Raw genomic sequence first — 25924 nt, 5'->3', positions numbered from 1 at the left:
ACGTCCATGCCTGAAACAAGAAGAGCTTGATATTTTTGGTCATAAATCAAATGAGGAGTGAATTCCCCAGCTTCCTATTCATACGCATTTTAAAATGTCATGAAAAGCACTCCAACCTTGAGAGGCCAAACAGGGGATTGGGGGAGTAGTTGAAGCAAGTCTGGAAAGGAGGTTTTGTTTTTTTCTATAATGGAGACTTTCTCCTACTTCAGAAACTTGATTTTTTTGTGTGTGCCATGGATGGAATACATTATGTTTCTCTGAAGTATATACTAGAATGTTTCTTAGGTATCTTTTAAAGAATTTACTGATGAGGGAGTATCAGTCCAGATTTGTCATTATGTTAGGAAGTGTGTATGTTAGATGAGTGGCTCTTGACTTGAGCACGCACCTGAACCCACTGTAGGTCTCCCTAAGACCCACACTGCTGGCCTCACCCCAGAGCTGAGGATGCAGTAGGTCTGAGAAGGGCCTGAGAGCTTGCCTTTCTAAGGAGTTCCCAGGTGACAATGAATGAGCCTTGATGTAAAAGACCATCCCCTGCTCCCCACCTGCCTCCAGGGCCATGCTGGGTATGAGCCAAGGAGTGTAATTAGGATAAGTGATTTCTCTGCCTCTTTTGTTTAAAAAAAAAAAAAAAAAAAAAACAAAAAACTTCCTCAGCTGGCATAGTCACTCATGCCTGTAATACCAGCACTTTGGGAGGCCAAGGTGGGTGGATCATGAGGTTAGGACTTCAAGACCAGCCTGGCCAAGATGGTGAAACCCCGTCTCTACTAAGAATACAAAAATTAGCTGGGCATGGTGGCGGTTGCCTGTAATCCCAGCTACTTGGGAGGCTGAGACAGACTCACTTGAACCCGGGAGACGGAGGTTGCACCGAGCTGAGATTGCGCCACCGTACTCAGCCTGGGCAACAGAGCAAGACTCCATCTCAAAAAAATAGGGACTCTTCTAGGGTCATGTGTTGCTGTCCTTCCAATAGTCCGTGTGTGCTTCCCACATGCTTTGGTTCTCTTTGCCTCAAATATCTGTCCTGCTTTTCTTGCTCAAGCTAATCCTGAAATCCTGACCTAGCTTCATGTTCCAATTTAATCTTCACTTCCAGGAAGTCTTCCTCATGCTCCAGTCTACAGGGAACCTCTAAAGAGACTCCTTATCAGTATTTCTGCTGATAAGTCATTATTTGGCCCTAAGAAATTCAAGATGCTTTTGAGTATTGGTTAATATTTGCCTTTTAATATTATTTGATATTTATATAGAATAAATGTTTCTACATATCTAATCTTTTTCTTATCTCAAGCTAGATCATAAAATTATTTTTTTAAGGGGGAGGTGGCAGGGAATACAGAGTCTCTCTCTGTCACCCAGGCTGGGGTACAGTGGCATGATCTTGGCTTACTGCAACCTCTGATTCCTGGGTTCAGGTGATTCTTGTGCCTCAGCCTCCCAAGTAACTGGGATTACAGACATGCACCACCACATCCGGCTAATTTTTGTATTTTTAGTAGAGATAGGGTTTCACCATGTTGGTCAGGCTGGTCTCAAACTCCTGACCTCAAGTGATCTGCCCACCTTGGCCTCCGAGAGTGTTGGGATTACAGGCATGAACCACCACGCCTGGCCATAAAATTCTTAATGATAGGCATTAGATCTTATATTCTTTGAACTTTTTTGTGATATTGACATAATTATTAGTAAACTTAATTTCTTATTTTAATTATGTATAAAAATACTTGCTTTTGGAAATCTCATTTCTTTCTGTATGTCATTGAATGTCTCTTAGGCTACTACCTTTGGTTTCTGATTCATCTTTCTTATAAATAAAGATCACAAACTCTTCCTCTAGGAATTCCACAGAATTAATCTTGCCATTCGCTCCTTGCAGTGTTTTGTTTCCTTAGCATTTATAAGTTCTTCTTGTATGTTCTCTTCTTGCCTCTCCCCATCTTTGCATACCAGCTGTACAGTATTAAATATGATAGGCTCTGAGGAAATGCTAATTAAGATCCCTTTTAGCCAAAGTTGCTATGGGGCCATTAAAACTCTACTTAGGGCTTTTACTGTGATCTCAGGTTCTAAGGAATGGAGTCCAAATGTGTGTAGATCACATAGGGCCTCAGTAGATCTGCTGAACAAAAAGGCCAAAATCTTGTCCACTGGAAAGCAAATTTGCAGAGGAAAACTTACAGCAGCTGTGGTTGTGACACAGGCGGTGTGTCAATGCAGCTGTTCGTCTGATAGGTAGGAAACAGTGAGGCAGAATTGGATTCCTTGGGTTTCGGCTGATGCTTATGACTTGTGGGCATTCTTCATTGCAGTCAATCAATCTGTAGCTATTACTTACCTGAACACTCAGTAAGGTGATGGGTGGCTTCATTGCCAGTGAAGAATTGCTAGCTCATTCTCCTTGGAGGACATTACATCATAGGTCAAGGTATTTCAAATATTCCAAAGTCATTTATTTCCCCACAATAAAGTAGTTTTCTCTAAACAGGTTTTCTTCTATTGTAATTGATGGAACCAAGCCCTTGACAAGTAATCCTTTTAGATTATCTGCCACAAAAGAAAATCTCTTTTAGGAAATATCAGGCATTGCTATCTGCTGCCTGTACAGATTTCAATCGAAAGGGACCACCTCCTTTTCTGCCAGCATATTCTCAAATTCAAGAGGGCATGGTCTCAGAATAGCTCTTTCTAGCTGGGGTGCCAGCACCCTGAGATGCATCTCACTCTGCCCTGGCAGGCCAGAAGGGCTGTAGATTCCTCTCTCTACCCACTGAGAGGCTTGGCTTTGTTTATCCTGAATGTTAAGATATCCCTGAAGCATCTATCCCAGCTAGTGCTTCAAGCTGTCGTTGTGCCACTGAGATTTGTGCCGACTCAGACTTGATGTCAGTTATTTAAAACCCCTAGATAACACCTTCCTATTCGCATATACAGCCTTGTGCATATCATCATATACTTTGTGTGCACTCACTGGGAACCATTTTTATTCCTGTCAATGAAGTCACTTGTTTCCTCTAGATTGGGTGAATGAATAGGGGTTTCTCAGAGACAACTGCTTGGCATTTCAAATTACTTGACTACTGGTTCCATGATTGCTGTTCAGGAAGTCAATAAATTTTGCTGGGAGGTATCAGAGTACCCCCTTAAATATTATTTGTGGCTTAGTATACCACAGTAAACCATGAATGATTTGCCTAAAGTTCAGAAAAATAATCATTTTAGATCAGTTTTAACAGATTTCTGTGAAGTCTGGCACCTACTGAGAAATTAGAGGGTGGCAGTCACTGGCGAACTTCGTCTTCACCTCCTCCCTTCCTCTCTCTTTGTCTTCCCTTCTTCCCTCTCCCTCCTCCTTCATAGAGGGCTTCCCCAGTCCCAGCACTCCTTCAGGACCAGGGCGGTCAGTTCACCCTAGAAGTTGCTATTTTAATCTGATTATTTCAAAAACAAATAGACTTCTCTTTTAAAAGTGCTTTTTTTGCACATTTGCAATTTTTTTTCTTTTTCTTTTGGCTAACTTGACCAAAATGAACATATACTGATTTTGTAATAAGGGGTGGGAAGCTCTGTAAATTTCAGGTCAGGATAGGGTGATAAATAACTTAAAGGAATGAACTTCCTGTTACAAAAACTTCCTGCATCTTTATTGGTTAGTAGGGGGATGATTTCCTAATTTAGCAGCTTTACTCTGTTTACCCATATGTGGGCCCTGGTTATAGAGTGTGGTGGGTTACATTGAGATCTCTAGTAGAGCTAGTACCTTCTTCTGGAAGGATGTGCTCTCTGATGTGGGTACTGTGAAGAATGAATTGGAGGCCAGTACCTGTTCCCATACCTAAGTGAACAGCAGGGTCTAAGGTAGCTCAAATCTAAGGAAGAAGAGAAGCCAAATGAACAGGCAGGGTGTGCTCTCTTGCTGTGAGCCCACAGCAGCCTGTTAAATTCTGGGCCAAGTTTAGCTCCTTCCCCTACCTCTTGTGGGTCGGGGACTTAGTGGGGAGTAGAACCTTTTGCTTTAGCAGAGGCTGTTGGTTCAGGCTGCAACGAAAGTATGATTAGATAGTTACCCCTTGCATTTCCAGGCTCAGAGACCATAGAGCATTTAGTATTATGGGGCACCAGACTTTGTTTCAGCTGTGTTGTAAATGACATTTCATCTTAATGCTTGCATCAACCCAGTGGGGTAGATATATCTTCATTTTTAAAGATTGGAAGGCACAAAGGTCGTAGGAAAATTGGCCCAAGCCACATAAGCAGTAAAGGACAGGAGAGTTTGACCCCTGATGTTTCTGGCCCAGTGACTTGTTTTACTGTAGAAACTGAAATTGTGTAGTTGCCTGTGGGGAATTACATTGTTTGAATTGTGGGTATTCTTCACCCCACCCCGATTCTGAAACCCGCTGAGACAGCCATGGCTGTCAACTGGCCAGTGCCCTTGGTTTGAAGAGGGAGCAGTGACCTTACATTACTTCATGTGGCTGTGGTGTATAATTATCTATGGGGAATAAACACTTGAATCTGGTTGCTGCAAATTCATCATCTAACACCTTGGCTGAGATTCGGGGAGGAGGGCATTCTCCTCCACAGCAGAGCTTGAGAGACTTGGAAATTTGATCTGTGCAACCAGGCAGTATCCATAATCTTTTTTTGAGTAATACGATATTCAGTTGTCTCTGTTTAGCTTCAGGAAAGCTCTGGAAGTGAGTCTCAGGGCCAGTATACTTGGCCATCCACCATCAATGTCTGCTCACTTTCAGTTTGGGGTACAGCTTTTGTCTTGTGTGTTGCCTTGAATTTCTTCTCTCCAACTTTGTATACAGATAATGCCATGCCGACTGCCTGGCGTCCTTACATGCTTCGACACTCATCCATTGTGGCTCGCTGGGGTATTTTTGGGATCTGCGTTGTGAACTTGGCACTTGCGTGTGGCCTAATTCGTGTCTTCCTTTGCTGTGCTGTAGCTGCAGGTGCTGAAATTTGGAGGTTTTATTTTTAAGTCAGAATGTTGATAGTCCATGTAACTTTAAAGCCCTACCATGAGAAGATGACTTTCCAAAATAAAAACACATGCCTGAATTTTGTAGTAGCTTTTCCACTACTTAAGACTTTAAAAACAATTAAGTCTTGGATCAGTCATTTTTGGGTTTTAGTTTAACTGGTTTTTGTTGTTAAAGATTTTCTTACTTGATGCCATCGTTGTAATTTATTATTTGCCATTCATGAATTGGCTGTGTCTCAATATCTAACCTAGGTAAGGACCTCGTGGGCACTCTCTGTAAGTTGGAGACCATTTACATTGGTGGAGCACTGATTTCAAGCAGGCCTGGCTTTGCATCTGGGTTCTGTTTCTTACAGCTTCGGGAACCTTATATAAGTTATTTAAGCAAACCAAGGTTTAGCAAGATTATCTGCAAAAAGGGGAATAATAACATCCGCCCCTCTGGGTCGGGGTGAGGTTTCTAGATACCACATGTAATAAAACCCAGTCACTGCTCCCCTGAGAGCTCAAGGCAGCCACCTGCTGGGATTTTCCTTCCCTCTGAGAACGTAATTTAATATTCTTAGTTTAACTTGACCCCAACTTCCTGGTTCATCAGTTACATAATCTCCTTGCTAAATAGCTCAGATTTCTAGCCTTGGAGAAGCTCTAGATGTTGACCTGAAGTTGTGTTTTGAGCAGTTACTGTATTTATTCCCAGAGGACTCAGCTGGGGCTCCTCTCCTAGCCTCTCGGGGATCTGCTTTGTCAGAGCCTCTGAGAATAGATCCTTGGCTGTCACATGCTCAAGGCATGGGGAACCTACTGGGACGCAGCCACATTTATAACTTATTCTGAGCCTCATGCCCAGGCAGCGCACCCATTACAACAAGTAACACATAAATCTGTTCCATAAATAATTGGAGGATTTTTCTGAGCAGAGTGTCTGTGTCCCTTTGGAGCTGTGCTTGGCCCTCTTGAAGATGTTCAGCCCTCACATTGGGTGGCAGCTGGTCGAGACATTCCTGTCAGTGACCCTGCAGGACTATAACCTTCAGACCTTGAATGTCCCCTGATTTTCTGAAATGAAGTTACAGTTCCTTTTCTGTTCAGCTAGCAAGCTAAAGTTCAGTCCTTTTACCTTATTCCACACTGATCATCTGGAAGGAAGATGGAATTAGAGGAGAACTCTTTGAGTGGAAGATTGGTCAGAGACATAATTCTGTGCCTGCTTCCTTATAGCAAAACCAAGAACTTTTGCTGTAAGAGAGTGGACTTTGGGAGTGAACTTTGATGGTGATGTCCTTTCTTGTTAAAGGAGGAAATCCACATAGGAGTCTCAGCATCGCACAGGTTGAGGACTGAGTGTTAAATGTGGCAGGCCCTCCTTTACAGGGCTCGAGGGATTTCCTACGGTGCCCTTTCTCCTCTCCCTGACCGCATACCTCCTGCATAAGATATTTGTTCTCTGCTGGGTGTGGTGGCTCATGCCTGTAATCCCAGCACTTTGGGAGGTTGAGGCAGGTGGATCACTTGAGGTCAGAAGTTCGAGACCAGCCTGGCCAACATGTTGAAACCCCGTCTCTACTGAAAATACAAAAATTAGCCAGGCATGGTGGTGCGTGTCTGTAATCCCAGCTATTCAGGAGGCTGAGGCACAAGAATTGCTTGTATCTGGGAGGCAGAATTTGCAAGGAGCTGAGATGGCACCACTGCACTCTAGCCTGATTGACAGAGCAAGACTGTCTCAAAAAAAAAAAAAAAAAAAAAAAAAAAAGATACTTGTTCTCAAGGGTGAACAAATTACTGCTTTTATGTGCTGACTTTGTGTATTGGCTGGCTCCCTCCTGCCTGAAAGGTGATCTTGTACAGTTCAAGAGGGCTTCTGCTTGAAGAAAACTCTGGGTATGTGCAGGTCAGCCCCAGACATGAATAAGGGAGCCCCGCACCACAAAACCAGTGAAGACAGAGGGGATTCTCCATCCGAATTGCTGTCTCTCCCCCAACCCCCACACCCCTCCCAGGCCTCTTATCTGGTCCATCTAATCCAGGGATGAGCAAACTGTGGCCCACTGCTACCTGTCTTTATAAAATTGTATTGGAACACAGCTACACTTTGTTCACGTTTTATCTGCGGCTGCTTTCTGACTGACAGTGATGGCAGAATTGAGTAGTTGTGGAAGGCCTGCCAAGCTTAAAGTATTTACTCTCTGGCCCTTTGCAGAATAAGTTTGCTGATCTCAAGCTAATCAGTCATCAAAACTAATCTGTTTGGAAGAGCCCACCTTTCTTCAAACCCGGCTCCAGGAAGTGCAGGTAACCACTGCGGTGGTGGACGGAGAGTGCGGGTGATGTTGACTGTAAGCTTCACACGTCTCTTCTTGTCATTAAAGCAGCCAGACATTTTCCTTATGGGTTTTGGATGCCCTCAAGTGTTTGTTTATAATTTTGAAAGGCCTTTAATATTTCAGTGACTGAAAAATCTATGTGGGGTTGTTCTTTTTGTAATGTATTGTTTAAATACATTTTTATTTTGGAATAGTTTGTTTGCAGAAAAGTTACAAAGATACTACAGGGTTTCCAGAGACCCTTCACTCCCCCACCCCGCCCTTAGCATCTTACAGAACTGTGGTACCTTTGTTAAAAAACAGTAAAATTAGTGTTGATACAGTACTGTTAACTAAACATGTGGATTTCATCAGTCTTTCCAATGATGTTCTTTCTCAGTTCCCAGCTCAAATCCAGGATGCCATATTTCTTTTAGCAACTTTATTTTTAAATGATGACATCTTAATATATTCGAACTTTTTCCCCTTTGCATAGCTGATGTGCTGTGCTTTGGTAAATTAAATGGTTAGTGATGATACACCCCTAGAAATCAGGTAAAGTCTGACCCAGAAACATGTAACAGTAATGAGGGCTTCGTTTACTGACTGCTTACTGCACTTCCTATCTTTATGCCTATCATCTCAATTAAACCCTGCAGTGCCCCAGCCTATGAATCATGACTCTCTCCGCGTTAGCTGAGGGAGTTGAAGTTGCTCAGCCAAGTTTCAGTTGTGGATGATGCTAAGTACAGGCTAACAATGGCAACTGTGGGCTACCCTCTAGGGGGCACTGTTAAGTCATTCGCTTCCTCCTCAGCATAGCCTCTAGCTATTGACAAAAAGAGGAACAAGACTACGGCAGGAAGAAACTGCACACTCGCAGTCAACCAGCAATGTCAGTGCCAGCTTTGGTACCCAAGTCTCTCTGCAGAGTGGCAGAGTCTTACAATCCTTCAGTGGCCCTTCTTTGCCTTTGGCTTATGATCATGTCTCCTGAATGTCCTGGTACTCATATCTCTCACTGTTCTTTCCATATTCTGTTCCAGTCACTCAGAAGGACCTGAGGGTCTGAGCTCTGTGCTGTCTTTTTAAAACACGGTTTACTAGAAACATGACTTTGAGTAAGTTGCTTTAGTCTTTCTGAGATGGCCTTCTCCTATGTCATGTGGAATAATAGGGTGGTTGGGAGTAAGTGAACTAGTGCCTGCGTGTTGCATCTAGCACAGGGCTAGATTGCACAGTTGTGCCTTGCATGAGCCTGGGTGTGGGGAGGTGATGACAGTGTTGACTATGGTGGCATCAGCTTCAGCATTAGCTCTGCACAGAAGTTGCCTCCTCCAGGAAGCCTTCCTGGCTATCCCCATGGTTATTGGGTGCTGCCTCCATTCTTCCTCTGAGGGACCCTGGGCAGATCTCTAAATGGCAATCAGTGCCTGTATTATGGTTATTAATTGGGCATTCTCTACTTACTTGGCTGGAGAGCAGGTGCTGTCATGGTCACCTGGGTGTCCCCAGGGCCTGACAGGAAATCCTCAGACCATAAATGATGAGCCATTGGGTCTGCTCCGAATCTTCCTGATGGATAGCAAAGGCCGCCTCCCCCAACCCCATGGGTTTTGGCAACTTGCATGCCACAGGCCTTTGTTTCTCTGCGCTGCTGTGGCCCCTCGGTGTGCTTGTGTGAAGCCAAACATTGTGCTTGCGTGTGGAGTTCTCCCTCTCCTGGCACTTAAGGAATAACTGGCATTTATTTGAACAGAGACTTTTCCCATAATATACAGATCTACAATATTTCCTTCTGTCTTTATTAACATTTTCAAACACTCTTGCCCAGGACAGCTGTTCTAGACTTATGCTGTATGTTTCCCAGACTGGCATGAAAGATCATTTCACTAATGTGTTAGCTACTGCTCGGAGACCTGGCAAGTGAGAGTTTAGAATCTTTCATAGCAGTGCAAACTTTGGATTTGATCTCATATTGTATAACTGTAGTGAAATATCTTGGTATTTGGGGGATTTAGTCACTTCAGATAAGCATTCATTTCTTTTCTTAATGCGTATTCTCCTTGCTCTACCCTTTTGAATTTAGATCGCACTCAGTGCTTATACAGCCTGGAATAGGGTGCTTGTATCTCTAGTGCTGCCCAAAGCCTGACCCGTCTGTGCTATGCAAGAAATATTTGTTAGATGCAGGACTTCTCCAGTGACCAGTGCAGCTGGTGTCGAGTTTTAACAGTTAAGGCCCTACTCCCTTCCCCCTTTCTGAAATGTGTGATCTGCCGCTGCCAGAACTTTTTTAATATGCATGGAGCGTAGAGTCTGGTACTGGAAGAGATTGGATCACAGTTTGAATCAGAAGCAGCATGGACTGCTGATCTGTTCCGTTTTCTAAAAATACGCTTTGTGAAGTATCAACACTGTTATAATTTCATGTTTTGGGGTTTGGCCCCATCGCTGTATGTGAAAGCTATAAGGTCTTTCCCTGAAATTCAGGCCTGTGTTTCCAAGCAAGAGTGTTGACTGTTTTTAAAGAAGAGAGTTTCCTCATCCTTGACACAAATGCATATTCTTGCCTGCTTACTGTCTTCCCCAGCTCTTCACCCACCCACCCTAAGCACCAGAAACGCCTCTGTGGCTTCAGGAACAGTCAGGTAGACTTTCAGTCTACGTATTTTCAGGAATGTGTTTCCAAGTTAGCAATTTGAAATCCTCATCTGCTTTTAGTGAAACCTCTTGTTTCTGTTTGTCCTCTTTCTTTGAGAAGGAAGGAGGGTGATGTTGGCTCTTCGTCCTGAAAATGAAGAGGAACTCCTGTTTTAGGAGAAGGCTTTTGCGGTGTAGTGTGTTAAGCTGGGAGAATGAACAGATATTAGTAGTTTTCTGTATTTCTCTCTCGGTACATGTGGTTTCTGAGCTTTTTAGGAACAGTTGACTTCTTTCTCCATTTTTGCAAACTGCCGCTTGGCTTTCAGGAAACCTGTGGCATTTAGGTGCTGTTTTGTACCTGGTCAGTAGCTTGGCATGAAACAGAATTGATTTGTGCTCACGCTAGTCGCACTAATAAAAAATCTGTAGTTTAAAGGAACAAGAAGAAAAAAGGCAATTAAATAGATTTTTAAAATGTTTAAATTTGGGAAATGGTAGGAAAAGACTCTCAAAATATTTCCTTATGTTCTAGCACATAATGAGCTTTTAATTATTATTTCACCAATCACCTTTGATCTTTTTTCCAAAGACGTTCTCAGCTGTGGCTCTCCCCTGAACCACAGAGTACACAAAAATGATCTGGTGACTGTTTTGGTTCTCCCAAGGATGATGCTGTCAAGATCTGTGAAGGGTCTGAAATTTTACCCTGCTTGCAAGCTACCAAATTAGCCTACCATTGTTTCTGGGATGCTGGCAGAAGGCGTGGGACCCGCAGTCAGAGCCAACATCCTCTACTAATCACAGCAATGACAGTATCAGTGCTTTCTTGTGCCAGTTCCCTGAGTCCCAGTTCTAACAGGGCGATGCAGCTTGGGCTGGGTCACACCTGCATGCTACAGGAGAGAAACCTGGAGCTTAGAAAACCCAGATATTTTATAATGGTAAAGCCCACTCTGAGAGAGAGAGACACCTTAGGACTGAGTTCTTTCTTGGAGCCCAGGCTGAGGAAAAGCTGTTCGTTCAGCTGTTTGCGATGGGCTGCCATTCCAAATGCCTTGTGTTCCTTCAAACTGTTTTAAACAAAACAAAAGAGAGTATCAGAAATTCTTTTAAAACTAATACTTTACTTCTTTTTGAGAAAATGTATTACATTTTACACAATTAAATATTTTTTTAAAATGTTGATTCTTCTTATTAAAAAGTTACTTAAAGTTTGGAAGGTAGGAGATGGTTACATAATGAAGCTCATGTTTACATTTTTTTTTTTTTGGACTTCCAAAAAATATGGACGGCACATCTATGAAACATGCCATCATCGTCTGACTGCTACTGGCTTGAGATGGGGACTCATTACATGATTTAATTATATTTACTCACTTCTTGCCTCATCCCTGATTCTTCCCAGCAGACAAGCCTCTGAAAAATTTCCTGTATCCCAGAAGCTCCTCTGCTGCCTCCCAAACCTTGTTTGGTGGCACAGGTCTCTTCTTTCACAGGCTTCCAGTTGTGCACACGTCTCACTGCCTCATCTCCATAGAGACTGTCTCCAGCCTTGCACATTGCTCCATCCTGTGAATATTCCAGCCCACAGTGTGTCTGCCTATGTGGGGTTCTGAAATCAAAGGAGAGTTACCTAGTGGAGGCTTCTGAGATACATCGAGGAGCTCACAGAGACTTAGGTCTGCACAGGAAGTCTGGGAGATAATCTTGGTGAACGGGTTACTGCTAGATTACATAGTGCATATATGTATTTAACAGCAGCAGAAAGATCACAAAAAACAGTGTGGAGAACCGGACCCCAGACAAGGATTGCTGATTCTGCATGTTTGTTTTGGGATGAGATGGAGAAAGCCAGGTTGTGGGACAGGCAGGCCTTTCTGTTTTGTATCTGTGATTACAGTCGTTCTTTCACTTTCTTAAAATGGCGGGGTATTTTCTCTTTATACACATGCATGTGCACGCGTGTGCACATACACTCTCTCTAAAACTCGGGTTTTTTTTTTTTTAAAGAAAGATGTGAGGATTAAGTAGACAATAGCGGCTGGGCGCGGTGGCTCAAGCCTGTAATCCCAGCACTTTGGGAGGCCGAGACGGGTGGATCACGAGGTCAAGACATCGAGACCATCCTGGTCAACGTGGTGAAACCCTGTCTCTACTAAAGATAGAAAAAATTAGCTGGGCATGGTGGCGCGTGCCTGTAATCCCAGCTACTCAGGAGGCTGAGGCAGGAGAATTGCCTGAACCCAGGAGGCGGAGGTTGCGGTGAGCCGAGATCATGCCATTGCACTCCAGCCTGGGTAACAAGAGCGAAACTCTGCCTCAAAAAAAAAAAAAAAAAAAAAGGAGACAATAGCTATAAAATTTATGCTCTTTATTTTTCAAGGGCCATATAAATATAGTAACATAGTTACTTTATCTTCCTCCTGCAACTGTCCTCCCTCTAGGCAGATGGATGATTCTGAAGGGTTGATGGGGGTGTGGCAAAACATCTCATCTTCCTCCAGCATTGCCCTCCAAGCACCTTGAATAATTGCTGGGAGATAACTTGGCAATTGTCTGGCTAACTAAGGTCTTAAATTTCTGGCCAGGGCTCCACTCACACCTGCCTCTTCTTTCCCTTTCTGATTAGTAGGACAACATGAAAGCTTCCTTTTCTCTTAAAAAATGGAGTGACTTTTGTGACTGGTGATACAGATCACTTTAAGATTTATCTTGCCTTGGGATAAAATAGGTTTTATGACTCCCAAATGAATGGCTGGATAGGGGAATTGTAAATAAGCTCTTCAAAGAATAATGTTTTTTAAAATAATCCTCTTTTTTTTCTGACCAAAGGATAGGAAAGCTTCTGTGTATTAAATACCTACTAAGTCAATTATGTACCAGATTTGTAAAATCCAGTGTTGGGGGCCAGGCACGGTGGTTCACGCCTGTAATCCCAGCACTTTGGGAGGCAGAGGTGGGCGGATCACAAGGTCAGGATATCAAGACCATCCTGGCCAACATGGTGAAACCTCATCTCTACCAAAATACAAAAAGTTAGCCCGGCATGGTGGCATGCGCCTGTAGTCCCAGCCAGCTACTTGGGAGGTCAAGGCAGGGGAATCGCTTGAACCCAGGATGTGGAGGTTGCAGTGAGCTGAGACTGTGCCACTGCATTCCAGTCTGGTGACAGAGCAAGACTTCATCTCAGAATAAATAAATAACCCGGTTTTGGTTTTAGAACTTTCTAATTTGGTTGCTCAGATGTTGGCTGATAGCTCCATGTCCCTGCCACTCTGCCTGGCTTTGTGAGATTTGGAAAAACAGTTAAAGATCTTCCTGCAGAGGCAAGAGAAATACTTGAAGTTATCAGAGAACAACCAGTGTCAACTTGCCCTTTCATTTATTGGTGTTGCAGGTGTTCAGGGAAGGTGTATGAGTTAGAGAGGCCACAGGAGGAGTTTTGGGGGAGGTGGAACTGGAGCTGAGCCAAGGAGAAGGGCAAGATGAGAGCAAGCAGAGGAGGGCGGAGGAGCTTGAGAGGAGAGGCGCAAAGCCTGAGGCAGAGGTGGGAGCACCAGGAAGCTGTGGCAGACAGGGGAGGCTGCAGGGGCGGGCTGCCCGGGGAGGCAGGCAGGTGGAAAAGCATTGGATATGGGAGACAGGTGGGTGAACTTGGCCCTAGGTTGCTGAGTGCCACTGTGTTGGAGGATCACATCTGGGGGGCTGGCCAGGAGACCACGCTGATACTGAAGGACACGGTGTCAGTTGTCAGGCAGGGGAAACAGTCAAAGACCACGTTGAGGGATGCGGAAGTCCCGGGAAACCTCTCATGGAAAACTGGTGTACTGCTTTAGCAACTAGGGGGAATCTGAGGTGAAGAGCACCTGGGTGCAGCAGTCGGGGAACACGTGTGTGTTCAAAATGTCACCGAATGAAATGAGATGCTTCTCAAGGGAACTTCATATATCATAGTCACAAGCCTCTAGTTCTGAGATAACTGAAGACTAATTCAGATCAACACACATCAACTACTGCACCTCTCCCTCTGTGCTTAGAGGTCATTCCAGGAGTCTGATCACTGATCTCTTTACATTAATTAGGAAACAAATGGAAATATTAAGAAATGCTCTGGTCACCAGAGGTTTTTGCTGTTCATTGGTTTCTCCCTTGAACTCTAGTCTTTGGCCCTCTCTAGAGGAAGCCTGAATCCCAGTGGCATTTTTTTCTGAACTGCCATAAGTGTAGGAGCAGGTGAAAGATCTTTAAATGTTTAGCTGATCTTTTGCAGCTTCTGGTCATGTGCTTGATCTGGATTCCCGTGATTTTCCTTATAATTAGAAAAAATGAATACTTTGAATGTCCTATTCTTTTGAGCAATTAGATTCTGGTTTTCTAATTAGTGAACTCATGGGTGCTAGGTTGGACAGATTGGAGAACCTGGAGAAGGACAGGAAGACAGCTTGAGTGTGGGGTTGTGGCTGGTTTTTGGGTTGTTGGTATCTGTCATTTAGGCTGCAGGCCTGGGAGGATGCAGAGAGGACTCTGTCCCTACTGGTCAGGAGTGATAGGGGAGTATAGCAACTTAGTCATCTGGGATTGGGATGTGGTGCATTTGGTGTTCTGTGGCCTTTCTGCTATTAATCCTGTCCTTCAAACTCCTACCCTTAGCCCAGGCCAGACCCGGTCATCTATGGTCCAGTGGCTTAACGCACAGTCTCCAAGCACAGCAAGTTCCAACCCAGCTGTGACACCTCCTTCACCCGAGTCATGCCCTTTCCCCCTTTCTCCTCCTGCTACTGTAGCGGACAAGCCACCTGAAAGGTACGTGGTTTGGAGTGGAATGTGGAATACACATTCCACTGAGCAGGTTCTTGTGTTCTCTGCTGGCAAGGGCTTGCCGAGATGCCCCCGGCATCCCGCACTTGATAGACAGCACTTACCACCTTCTATCAGGGCTGTGCCTCACTCAGTTCAGTAGCGAGGATGTTCTTGGGAGAGTTTGCCTTACATGAGACCTGCCTGAACCTGCTCCGTCTTTGTGGAGCTGGTTGTGTTTATGAAGTTCTCATTTTGGAAGAACTTCTTGTTCATGAGTGTGAAGCACATTCTTTGTTTTAAAGGTAGGCAAACTGGCACTGGAAACATTCACTTCCCTAGCATTCAGTGGCCATGTCCATAGAGGCTCTTCCACCTGGTAGTGGCTCAGGTGCTTCTTGTTGGTGGCTTCCCCATGCCGGTGAGGCAAGGCATTTGCTTTGGCTTTGATTGGACTGGCTAAAAGCGTGGTTTCCATCCTTCCCCAGTGTGTCCTTTTCATGCAAGGACACAGAGGTTGCTTTGACAAATGGTGAGAAGCTGGGCCTGGTGTGCCTTTCTTGGGGTGGAGGGAGGGTCTAAATGCAGAAGACTCAGGCAAGAGCAACAAGCCCCTTCCGGAGCGGTGCGGGGAGCAGTCACTGCCCGGGACCGATCTGGGCTTGTGGTTTCCCACCTGTTGAGTGTGGATGTGCCGCCTCCCTTCACCAGCTGGCCGGGTGTCTCCAGGTGTGTGTGCTTTTCCTAATAGACCAATCAGAGTGCTTGGAAATAAACATGTGTTGTGGTTGCAACAGCGCTGAACAGAGGAAAGGGCATCCCACCAGGTAGTCAGGAGAATTAAGGTGAAGTGGTTCAGTGACATCTCCTCAAAGAGGCTCCCTGAGGAAAGGCTTGAATTTGAAACCCATCATTTACTTGAAAATCAAGTGCTGTGCTTAGCCTGTTGTTCACATCTACCATGTTAATTTCTTTTTTGGGAGGAGTTGCCCCACTGGTGATATCAATGAGATTTGGAAGGGGGTTTGGGGGTGAGGTTTCTGTCTGTTTTTCACATGTTCATCAGTGTCTTTTGTGCTCTCTTTATTTGCAGCATCAGCAGTCGGAAGGCTCGAGCTGTGTATCCGTGTGAAGCAGAACACAGCTCGGAATTATCTTTTGAAATAGGAGCAATTTTTGAGGATGGTAAGTGTTAGTGGGAGCTTTGTGGTCGGACGTGTCCTCTCACCCCAGAACGTCTGCAGCACAGAGTGAGCAGTCAGCGATGGTGCTGTCACCAGTGCTGTCATGGTGCAGCAGGGCGAGTCGTCTCCTTGATGCCTTGGACTGCGTTGAGCTGCTGCATTGGGCTCCCAGGCCAGGGACCTGTCGTTGATGACTGGAATGCCGCTGTGCTTTCCTCTTGTTATTCTCAGACCCATCTCATCTTGTGGGTCTTCATTCAGGTCATCTCTCCGCTGACAAGAAGAAGCTAGTGTCACTTGGACTTAAGAAATGTTTCTGATTTGCACGCTTTATTTTCTTTGTTCTCCCAGAGTCCCTAACCAAGATGGTTGAAATACTTCAGGTTTACCAACCAACCCTGAGTCATCAGAGAATACTACTGTTCCTAAAGAATTTTGATTTCTATTTCCCTTAGCGTTTTCTTGCTTTAAATTTTTGCTGGTTTGAACAGTGTGTGAGTCTTCAGATATGGGTATTGACTTTGCATATTGAAACAAAGGTGTAGCTTTTGAGTATTTAATATTCATACAAAAGCATTTAGGAGCTACGCCTGCTCGAATATTTCAAAAAGTTCTCTTAGGGCTCAGTGTCTTTTCTCTCCTGCTCTTGCTTTCTTCCCTCCCCAGTCCTGCTCATCATGAAATGCATTGGTTGCTGTGGAAACCGTGATGTTGTGTGTGGGCGGAGCTCCTCAGAAGAGTTCCGGGGAAGCAGTAGGAACCTTAGATGCTTGGAATGGAATGGCTGATTATCCAGAATGTTTGGGATATGTGGAACATATCAACATGAGGCACAGTGGTGTACTCTCAGTAACACAGCATTTGCTGACAATTGTTTTTTAGAAAGCAAGTTGCCTCATTTAGAATAGATTTCTATATGCACATGATATGTACTCTTCAGAGACAGAGACTCCTGGTAGTGTCAGAAAACAACAACAAAACCCAACATGGAACAGAATTAGACTTTGTGGAGAAATTTTGTTTTTGGAGTAGAAGACAATCATTTCTCTGTCACCATAACATACATGCAGTTTTGACAAGAGAACGTGGAGCATAGCTGCCCTGTCTCATGTCGGCACACCATATGGCTGAAGGGGAGACTGAGATGGTAGTATAGAAACACACTCATTTGAGAAATGTGGTGAATTTTTATTTTGTGTGATTAGATTTGTTTAGAAGGCTCTGAACTCCCTCCCTGCAGTATGGTTTGTGAAGTCGTTACCTTGGTAGAAGGTGTATCTATTAGGATATCGTAGGCTGCAAGTAACAAAAATTGACACAACTGGTTGAATCAATCATGAAGATGGATTAAAGTCAGGTGCGGGGGTGCACACCTGTTGTCCCAGCTACTGCAGAGGCTGAGGCAGGAGGATCACTTGCGGCCAGGAGTTCGAGGCCAGCCTGGATAGCATAGACCCCCATCTCAAAAAAAAAAAAAAAAAGAATTAGTTTACACAATAGTAAGTTTGGAGGTAAGGAGCTTTAATTTATATTCATGTGCTCAAAGATGTTATCAAAGACCAAATTGTTTCCATCTCTCTATGGAACTGTTCTCAGATTGTGGACCTGGTCCCCTGGCTGGTTTCCCTGGCAGGAGCGAGATGGCTGCCACAGTTCTGGGGGCATTGGCTGGGCGTGGTGGCTCATGCCTGTAATCCCAGAACTTTGGGAAGTGGAGGCAGGTGGATCACCTGAAGTCAGGAGTTGAAGACAGCCTGACCAACGTGGCAAAACCTTGTCTCTACTAAAAATACAAAAAAATAGCCAGGTGTGGTGGCACATGCTTGTAATCCCAGCTACTTGGGAGGCTGAGGCAGGAGAATGGCTTGAACCCAGGAGGCAGAGGTTGCAGTGAGCTGAGATTGCGCCATTGCACTCCAGCCTGGGTGACAAGAGTGAAACTCTGTCTTAGAAACAAAACAAAACACATGGCCACACTCTGGTGGAAGTGTCTCATCCTTGTGTTCGTTTAAGAATGAGAAAACGTTTCCAGGATTTTCTTCCTAGTTTTCCCGTCCTCACATTCCAGTATGCACAACTGAGTCACATGCTTAACCTAAACCAATCATTGGCAAGGATTCGGACCAATCAGAATCACACAGGGTATAAGACACCTACCCTGGGCACACAGCCATGTGAATGAGGGTCAGTGCCTAGAGCAAGTGCAGATCTGCCAGTTTAGATTAAAGGAGACAGGCTGGTCAGCATCTGACCCAGGAGACTTACATTCTCCAGTTCTAAAGTCCCAAGATGACACAGAGTCCTCGTAAAAAGAAAGCGTGCATGTACATGGTCATACCTTTGTACATATATATGCATATGTGCACACACATCCCAGTGTCGCCCTGTGTTTTTGGAGGAGGAGAGCCATGATTGCTGGCAGCATGGATTCTGAACTCTGCAGTTATTTTGCCTGGGCTCACACCATGGCTTTCCTGTTTTCTGTGTGACGGGGACAGGCTCCTTCAGGACTCTGTGCAGCCGATCTTCACCTCAGCAGCAGGGATGGCCACAACATTGATGTTATATCAAGATAGCATTGGGGCTACTGGAAAAATAGGGTTCTGAGAGCTATAGATGTATGTGGGAGCGGTTGCTGACATGATGCCACACTGGGTACATCATCATGTGTCACAGATGACGCTGTGTTTTGAGCCAGGTCATGTCTCCCTCAGGTTCTGTGCTCTGCAGTGCTGGTGTCCAGCTCTGTCAGGACTTTGCTGGCTGGGGCACCCCAGGTGTCTCAAGGGCTCTGACCGTCCTCTAAGGCTAGCTACTTGGAAAAAACCTGTTGATGTGTTGAGACCCTCTCCCTCCTCAGGGATGTGAGCATCACATTGAATGTGAGCTGCTTGTCTTGCAGATGCCCCCCTGATTCTTTTGTAGCAGGACAGATAACATAGTGGAAGGTATTCAGAATCAACAGCCCTCAGCTTGTGGCTTAATAAGCACAATTCTCAAAGGGTACAGTAAGTTTAAAGCCCTTAAGCAGGGTTTATTTGTATGTGTTTGCAACTTCATCTTCTGTGCCTAGTTGATCTCTTAGCTAGTTGAAAGCAGGTGCTTGCCCAGAACATGTCTAGGGAAGCCCTTCCTTGAATGACAAGGGGTCTTTCAAGGGGTCTTCCTGTCTGACAACTGACATGGAGAAGACAGACTGGCAGGTCATGTGACCTGTGGAGCCAGGCAGTGCTCCAAGTGGCCGCTCTATACAGCTCAGCCCATAGGTGTGCTGCCAGGAACGCTTCCTCTCTGCAGACCAGCAATACTTAGTGTCCCTGGAATGCCCAAGACATTCTTCCTGTCTTCACTTACCCATTTGGAATCTTCCAGCATCCATAGATGCTCTTGCTGTGCAATCCCTTTTTGTACCTCATACAGGCAACAAAGGAAATTGGTTTATGGCACGCAGTGGCCTTTGGAGAAAACACTCTCGAGGTCAGAGTGACCCCTGGGTGGCATCATCAGAAGTTATGCGGTTTGGGATGTATGCAGCTGTGAGAAATCCTGACTCGGAATGTGGTCGGCACAGGGGTCTTTAGCAAGCCTGTAGCTCCGTGACTGTCCTGGTTCTTTGCTCTTACTGGGTGGGCCTGGACTTAACTTATGAGTTCCAATTCCAGGTGGAAGATGTGTTTCTCTAGCAGACTCACTAGTGCTTAGCTGTTGCCCTGGGGCAGTGCTTCCCAAACCACCCCAGGGAGAGGGTTGCCTTTGTAAGGCCTCAGGGCAGTGATGTTCCTGTGATGGCCAGAGGGACCTTTCCCATTTCTCTGGGAACCCTGGAAATACGTTTTGCTGGTGACCTCCAGCCATTCCTGTTCTCTTTCCGGACAGGTGCGCTCCAGTCAGATGGGCAGTGGTTGCCTTCCCAGGGACGGGGTGGGAGGGGTGCTGGGCAGGTCATTGCCAGGAACAACCCCACATGGCGGCAGTGAGGCTGCTTTCCTGCTGTCCAAGGCTTTGTCAGCATCCACCTGTAGACGTTGGGGGAGCAGGTGTGGCCCAAATTAATCCTTAAAAGCCTCTGGTGGTTAAACTTTAAAGGTCTCAGAGACAGAATAATCCTAGGAAGGCAATCTGGCATTATCCTGGAAAGCTGATCACATATAGACCCCACAGCCCAGTGATTTGGTTGCCAGATAGATTCCTAGCACACGGGAATCTAAGAAAATGTACTGAGTGAAAAAAATAAGTTCCAGATGACTAGACATTATGTGCTTCTGGTTAAGCTCAGATATATGCAAAATAAATAGGCTATTATTAGGGATATGTACTTGTGTAATAAGACGGAATTTTACCCACAGCCGAGGTAAGATAATGAGAAACACAGCATTCAAACTATTGCTTGCCTCGGGGCAGGATAAAGGACAGAGCCCAGGGCTCGGCCCCACTGTGGATCCCGCTGCAGTTCTGACGTGGAGTGTGGGTTCCCGGCGCTCACCGAGTGATGATGACGCTTCAGTGGTTTCCGTACTTGTCACATATGTTGTCTACATTATGCTGAAAACTAAGTGGTGGAAGAGACCTGCTTATCTTTGGTGCTACTTGGGGTCCCCACCCCACACCTGTCTTGTTCCCTGGTGTGATCTAAAGGCTGTGAGGACACTGTGGCTGAAGCAGAGTGACGCTCCTGGACTGAGACCTGCAGGCACGGGGAGGGCCTGTGGGAAATGACAGACACTGAGGCCGCCATGCTTCCGGTCCATAAGAACGGAAGAGCAGAGCCCTGCTGTCCACATAGACACTTCTCGGGGGAGGAGAAGTGCAATAAACTAGGAGAGAAGCCCCAGATGAGTATTTTGGGGTTTGATGCTACTGAGCGAGATCAGGTCTTTGGAGAGGGAGGGAGAGACTGCCAGCTTCATCTGCAGCTGTGGAGCCACCTTTCCTGTGCCTGGGGATGCCTTGCTATTTGGTCTCCAGACCCTTTTAGCCCACCCTGCCCACCGCTCATCTGGGTCCACTTCCAGATTCTTGGATGTTACAGGATCCCCCTTGGTCACTTCCACAAAGCAGTGATCTCTCTCTTCCTACTGGCTTTTGCCCTCCAGGGAGGGAGGGCTGGGGAGGTGGTGGATGGAGTTGTGGAGGTATCTCTCTGGTTTGTTGGTTGAGGAGGTGCAGGATTCCCGGCCTGGCCTTCATTTCCCCATTCAAGCCTCCTTTCACCTCCAGTGTTGTGGGAAATCACTTTTTTCCTTCTCTGTTCATCCTTTTGTTAATACTGAGTCTGTGTTGTGCAGGTGTGTGGTGTGTATAGGGTAGAAGAAGAAACAGCGCTTGCAGGTGAAACTATATTTGAGACTATCTTATTGCCTCCTCTCAGCAGGTCCTGGAAGCCAAGTGCTAGTAACCCCATGTTGCAGGTAACAGCTGAGCGAGGTGCCCAGGAGTTAATTTCCCAGGTGCACCCACCTGGCCAGGAGTCTCCTCCAGGGCTCCAACTTCAGCCCAGGGTGCTTTGCCTCTCAGGCCCTGACACAGTTACAAGGCTGAGGGCCTCTTTTGCATAGAATCCAAAGCTTTTCCCTGATGGTGAGGGCACACTAGTAGCATTGCCAGCTGGGGCTTTTGGAAGTGAGAAGTCTCTCAAAATCCTGGTATGAGGAACAATGTCAGGGTCAAGGTCATTGAAGGCATGAAGAAAGTGACTTGCTGCCAGATACTTGGAGAGCACATCTCTGATTTTGCTTATTCATTCATTACAAAGATCATCATGCATCTGACACTGCTAGGTGCTGTGTCTCATGTTGTAGATATTTTATGCTCTCACAGTCTAGACTAGAAGAGAGTGTCTCAGTGTGTCTGTCTCATGTACACATGTATGCATGCACACATGCACACGGAATGTGGGGTGCATAACTGGGAGCCCCAACCTGGTCTGGAGCCTGGGGAGGAGTTTGGAGGTGGGGGGATGCTCAAGCTGCTCTTTGAAGCATGAGTTGATGCTGTCCAGGCATAAAGGCAGGGAAGAGCATTCAGGCCCCGGGGAACAGCTCCTCTGAGGCCTTGAAGCCAGAAGCTTGTTGAATGTAGGGAAAGCACAGGCGGCTAGGGGAATGCAGGCAGCCAGAATGTGTGTCTGTTCATCCAAGGGAGGGAAGAACAAATGGTTACCTTGTTGCAAAGGACAATCAGAATTGGATTGTTAGTGGGCAAGATATATATATCTATTTTCCAAACTGTGGGCTGCTATACCTTTGAGGACTGTGAACTCAATTCGCTGAGTTACAATTAGCATTCAAAGAGTGATATTTTTTCTACACAAATCCATGGGGGGAAAATTAACAGAATACAGAAAGGAAGGCATTGCACATAGTGAGGGTGAGAGTACTGCTTTGTGAAACTTGTGTGGGTTATGGATGTGTATGCCTGTATTTGGTTTTTGAGACAAAATTTTTCTCCTGAGTTGTGATCAGAAGCCACTTTTCCCAGCCACCTTTCGAGTTGGTCTGCTGGGCTAGCCCATGTGTCCCCTTTTGTTTGTGCCACAGCTGCCATGCCTGCACTTTACCACGGCTGGGGATTGGAGCTGGGGCCTGTCCACAGCTATGGGTTATTAAATGCTTCTGGACTGGATTTCTGATCCCTAGTGACAAGTGGTTGGACCTGTGCCTTTGCTGTCCAGACTGCAGTTTTCTCTTAAGTATCACGTCGATATTTATGAACAGTCCATCGTGCCAGGCATGCTGCCCAGATGTATAAGGCTCAGACTGCCTTCAGGAGTTCCCCATCCAGCATGGGAGTCAGACCAATGCCCAGACAATGCCTGTGATGGCTGAGAAGGGTCAGGAAGATTCTCAGAGGAGGAGGCATTCAATCAGGTCTCTACACAGGAGGAATTACCTGGTGAAGAGATGGGGGAAAGGCATTCCAGGCAGAAGGCACTGTATTTGCAAAGGCCTGGAGCTGCAGTTGGGATTTCTCTGGATGATTCACTGCAGTTGACATGCATGATGTACCAGTGGAGTGTGAAGAGCTTCTGGAGGGGCGGCCGGAGCCAGGTGCCCAGGGGCCTGTGTTCCAGACCAGTGAGAAGCTTGACTTTGAGGCTGGGAGTGGTGGCTCATGCCTGTAATCCCAGCACTTTGGGGGGCTGAGGTGAGTGGATCACCTGAGGTCAGTAGTTTGAGACCAGCCTGGCCAACATAGTGGAACCGCATCTCTACTAAAAATGCAAAAATTAGCTGTGTATGGTGGTGCGCGTCTGTAATCTCAGCTACTCAGGAGGCCGAGGCAGGAGAATTGCTTGAACCTGGGAGGCAGAGGTTGCAGTGAGCTGAGATCGCGCCATTGCACTCCAGCCTGGGCGACAGACCAAGACTTCCTCTCACAAACAACAACAACAAAAAAAGGCAGCAGTAGGAGTTTGACTTTCAGCTGGGGAGTGATGTGATCAGCTCTGTATTCTAGAGAGTTCACTGAGCATCTTTGTGCACAGTGGATTGGAAGGGGTCGGACTGGAAACTGGGACACTAGGAGGCTTCTTCAGGATTGTATAGATGAGGATTGTGGTAACCAGTGTAGGGAGGCAGAGCCTGTCAATGACGCTCGTGCAGACTTTGCGACCTGACATCCCAGAAGTGGGCCCTGTTCTCTCCTTGTTGAGCTGTTAAAAGACAGTGAACACCCAGGAGGCAAGCACTTGGGCATTTTGTAAAAGTGATTTTTCTCTTCCTTTTCAGTACAAACCTCGAGGGAACCTGGCTGGCTAGAAGGGACTCTGAATGGCAAGAGGGGGCTGATTCCACAGAACTACGTCAAGCTGCTGTAGTTCCTGGCCTGTGAGCCCCTGCTGACCCTGGCACCCAGGGACCTGCCTGGGGGCAGAGAGCTGCCTTCCTCCTCTGGGCTCTGGGCTGCACACACAGGTACCTTCACACTCGGGAGTCACCATCATCACAATCAGCCTTGCGGGGAGGAGGCAGAGGTGGGATGCACCGCACAGAACTGTGATTTGTGGATCAGAAGGGGAATGTCAGTATCCGCAGAATGGACTTTTCATTTGTCAAGCATCAGGATTTGTGATTTTTATCCAGCCTATAGGATGAGAGGGATGGCAGCCTTCTGCCACCCGTGCTGTCCCCACTGGCAGTCACACCACCAGAGCCACCCTGGCTCCCTCCCCTCCCAGAGCACCTGCTGTTTTGATTGTAAAGGGAACTGTAGTACTCGCAGGGTTAGGTTTGCACAGTGCGTGCTTGGCTCTGGTGGCTTAGCCTGAAGGTGGCTGTTGCTGGTGCAGGGGAGATGGTCTCAAGCCAGAGGGAAGCAGAGAGACATGCTTCTCAAGCCTGCCCCTTCCTAGACGGCCACCTGCAGGATCCCACACTCACTGCACTGGCAGCGTGCACTGGCGTGTTTGTAACAGGCTTCTTGGTGCTCCTCACCCGTGTGCTGTTTTCCAGACACCACCTTTTTTGCCTCAAGGTCTCTGTAAATGAAATAAACTATAATTTACTATTTGATTTGTCTGTCCAAATGTGGGGAAGCAGTCATGGAACTCATTGCCCCGTCATGATTGATGAATTGGCAGCTTGCGATGGGGACTCATTTCCTTCCTCTGTTGGCGTGCTCATGGGTGGAATCTGTTAGTGGGGAGCCTGGAGTATTCGCAGTGGGGTGTGTTATTGGGGGCAGTGGCCGTCTCTGATGTGTGAAGTCCTGGAAGGGCATTCACACTTCCACCAGTGGCTGCATAGGCCTCTCTACCCCGGGAGGTATTTGCAGGACCTGGAGCAGGGCTGGAGGCTTTGGCCGTGGGTGGTTTGTGCCAGCTGTCTCAGTGCCCTGAGACCAGCCCTCCTACCAGCGCCATGGTACACCCCTCTCCCACACCACCCAGCGTGCCTCTGCCTTCCAGGCCTCCCTACTAATCTCTTCATCTGGATTAATTTCGGTGTCGGGGGGAGGAGCCTCTGCCCTTGACCCTGCCCTGCCCCGGGCTGATTGCTGCCCTCAGCATGGGCAGGCCTTGCTCTGACTCTTCCTCATTCTCCTCCGCCTCCCAGCCACAGGTGCAAGCAACCTCTTGGGGAAGAGGGGACTTTCCTTGGAATGTGGGGCTTAGTTTTAGTGGCCCCAGGATTCTGAAGCCAGCCCCACGCCCCAGAGGCTGCTCTGTGGCCAGGCATGTCTTTTCACATGTCCCCGTGGGAGGTTCCTGGACCTGTCTGCCTTCTCTCAAGCCTTTATCAAAGGATGGATGTGTCTGTTGCTTCATTCCCAGATGAACTGAGTCAAGAGCTTGCCAGCGAACAGCTTGGAAGTCACCTCATGTGGATCACGTGAGGGTGTGGAGTTAGGAGTTGCATGTGAATGGGGGAATGTGTTGAAAAGTATCTGTATTGTAAATAATAATAAGGACAATTTTGATGCAACATAATTTAAAATAATCATGGGCCCACCGAAGAGCATTGACACTGCAGAGGAGCCCAGGGCTGCCCTACTGCAGCCAGGTCTGAGGCCTGGGTAGGGGCTGGCTTGGCCCTGGGGCTGGGGCAGCATAAGCTCCAGTAACCTGTTTTCTGAGCTGTCATTGCCACTCTGACTCGCTGCTTGGGATGTAGAAGGGAAATTTGGCTCTTGAGAAGAGGTTGCTGTTGTGTTCCACTTCGGTGAGAGCCCCTCTGTAGGAAGTGGCAAACCTGTGGGCAGCGGAGCAAGCTCAGGTTAGTGTTGGGAGCGGCTTCCTGGCAGATCCCTAACTGGTGTATCCCTAGGGTCCATTACAAATAAAATCAGGGCCTGCACCAGGCCTTGATTCATTTGCTTGCTTGCCAGAGATTCCAATTGTGAACAGTGAGATGCACCCAACCTGCTGTTCCCCTCCAAGTGCTTTCATCACTACTTAATTAGGGAAATCACCACCAAGTCTGGCTACCTGTGTGACCTTGGTCAAGATCAGTCATCTCTGTGATTCTGTTCCAGCATCCTCAAAA

At 46.6% G+C, this 25924-nt stretch overlaps 1 protein-coding gene across 6 annotated transcripts in view; it reads left to right on the top strand.

Moving 5' to 3' along the window:
• ARHGAP10 (Rho GTPase activating protein 10) overlaps positions 1-24446 on the top strand; it is a 345584-nt gene extending 321138 nt beyond the window's left edge. For 4 of the 6 annotated variants that reach the window (XM_078366438.1, XM_054252873.2, XM_035294475.3 and 1 more), the window contains 3 exons: positions 14611-14763; positions 15851-15942; positions 23669-24446. In XM_078366438.1, coding sequence (XP_078222564.1) covers positions 14611-14763; positions 15851-15942; positions 23669-23757 — 334 coding nt within the window. In that variant the 3' untranslated portion in view covers positions 23758-24446. The remainder of the gene's footprint in view (positions 1-14610; positions 14764-15850; positions 15943-23668) is intronic. The other 2 variants (XM_035294476.3, XM_035294477.3) reach the window with 2 other exon arrangements.
• The last annotated feature ends 1478 nt before the right edge of the window (positions 24447-25924 follow it).

The sequence above is a fragment of the Callithrix jacchus genome, chromosome 3 (assembly GCF_049354715.1).
Source record: "Callithrix jacchus isolate 240 chromosome 3, calJac240_pri, whole genome shotgun sequence".
Taxonomy (NCBI): domain Eukaryota; kingdom Metazoa; phylum Chordata; class Mammalia; order Primates; family Cebidae; genus Callithrix; species Callithrix jacchus.
This window is presented reverse-complemented; position numbering and strand designations above follow the sequence as displayed.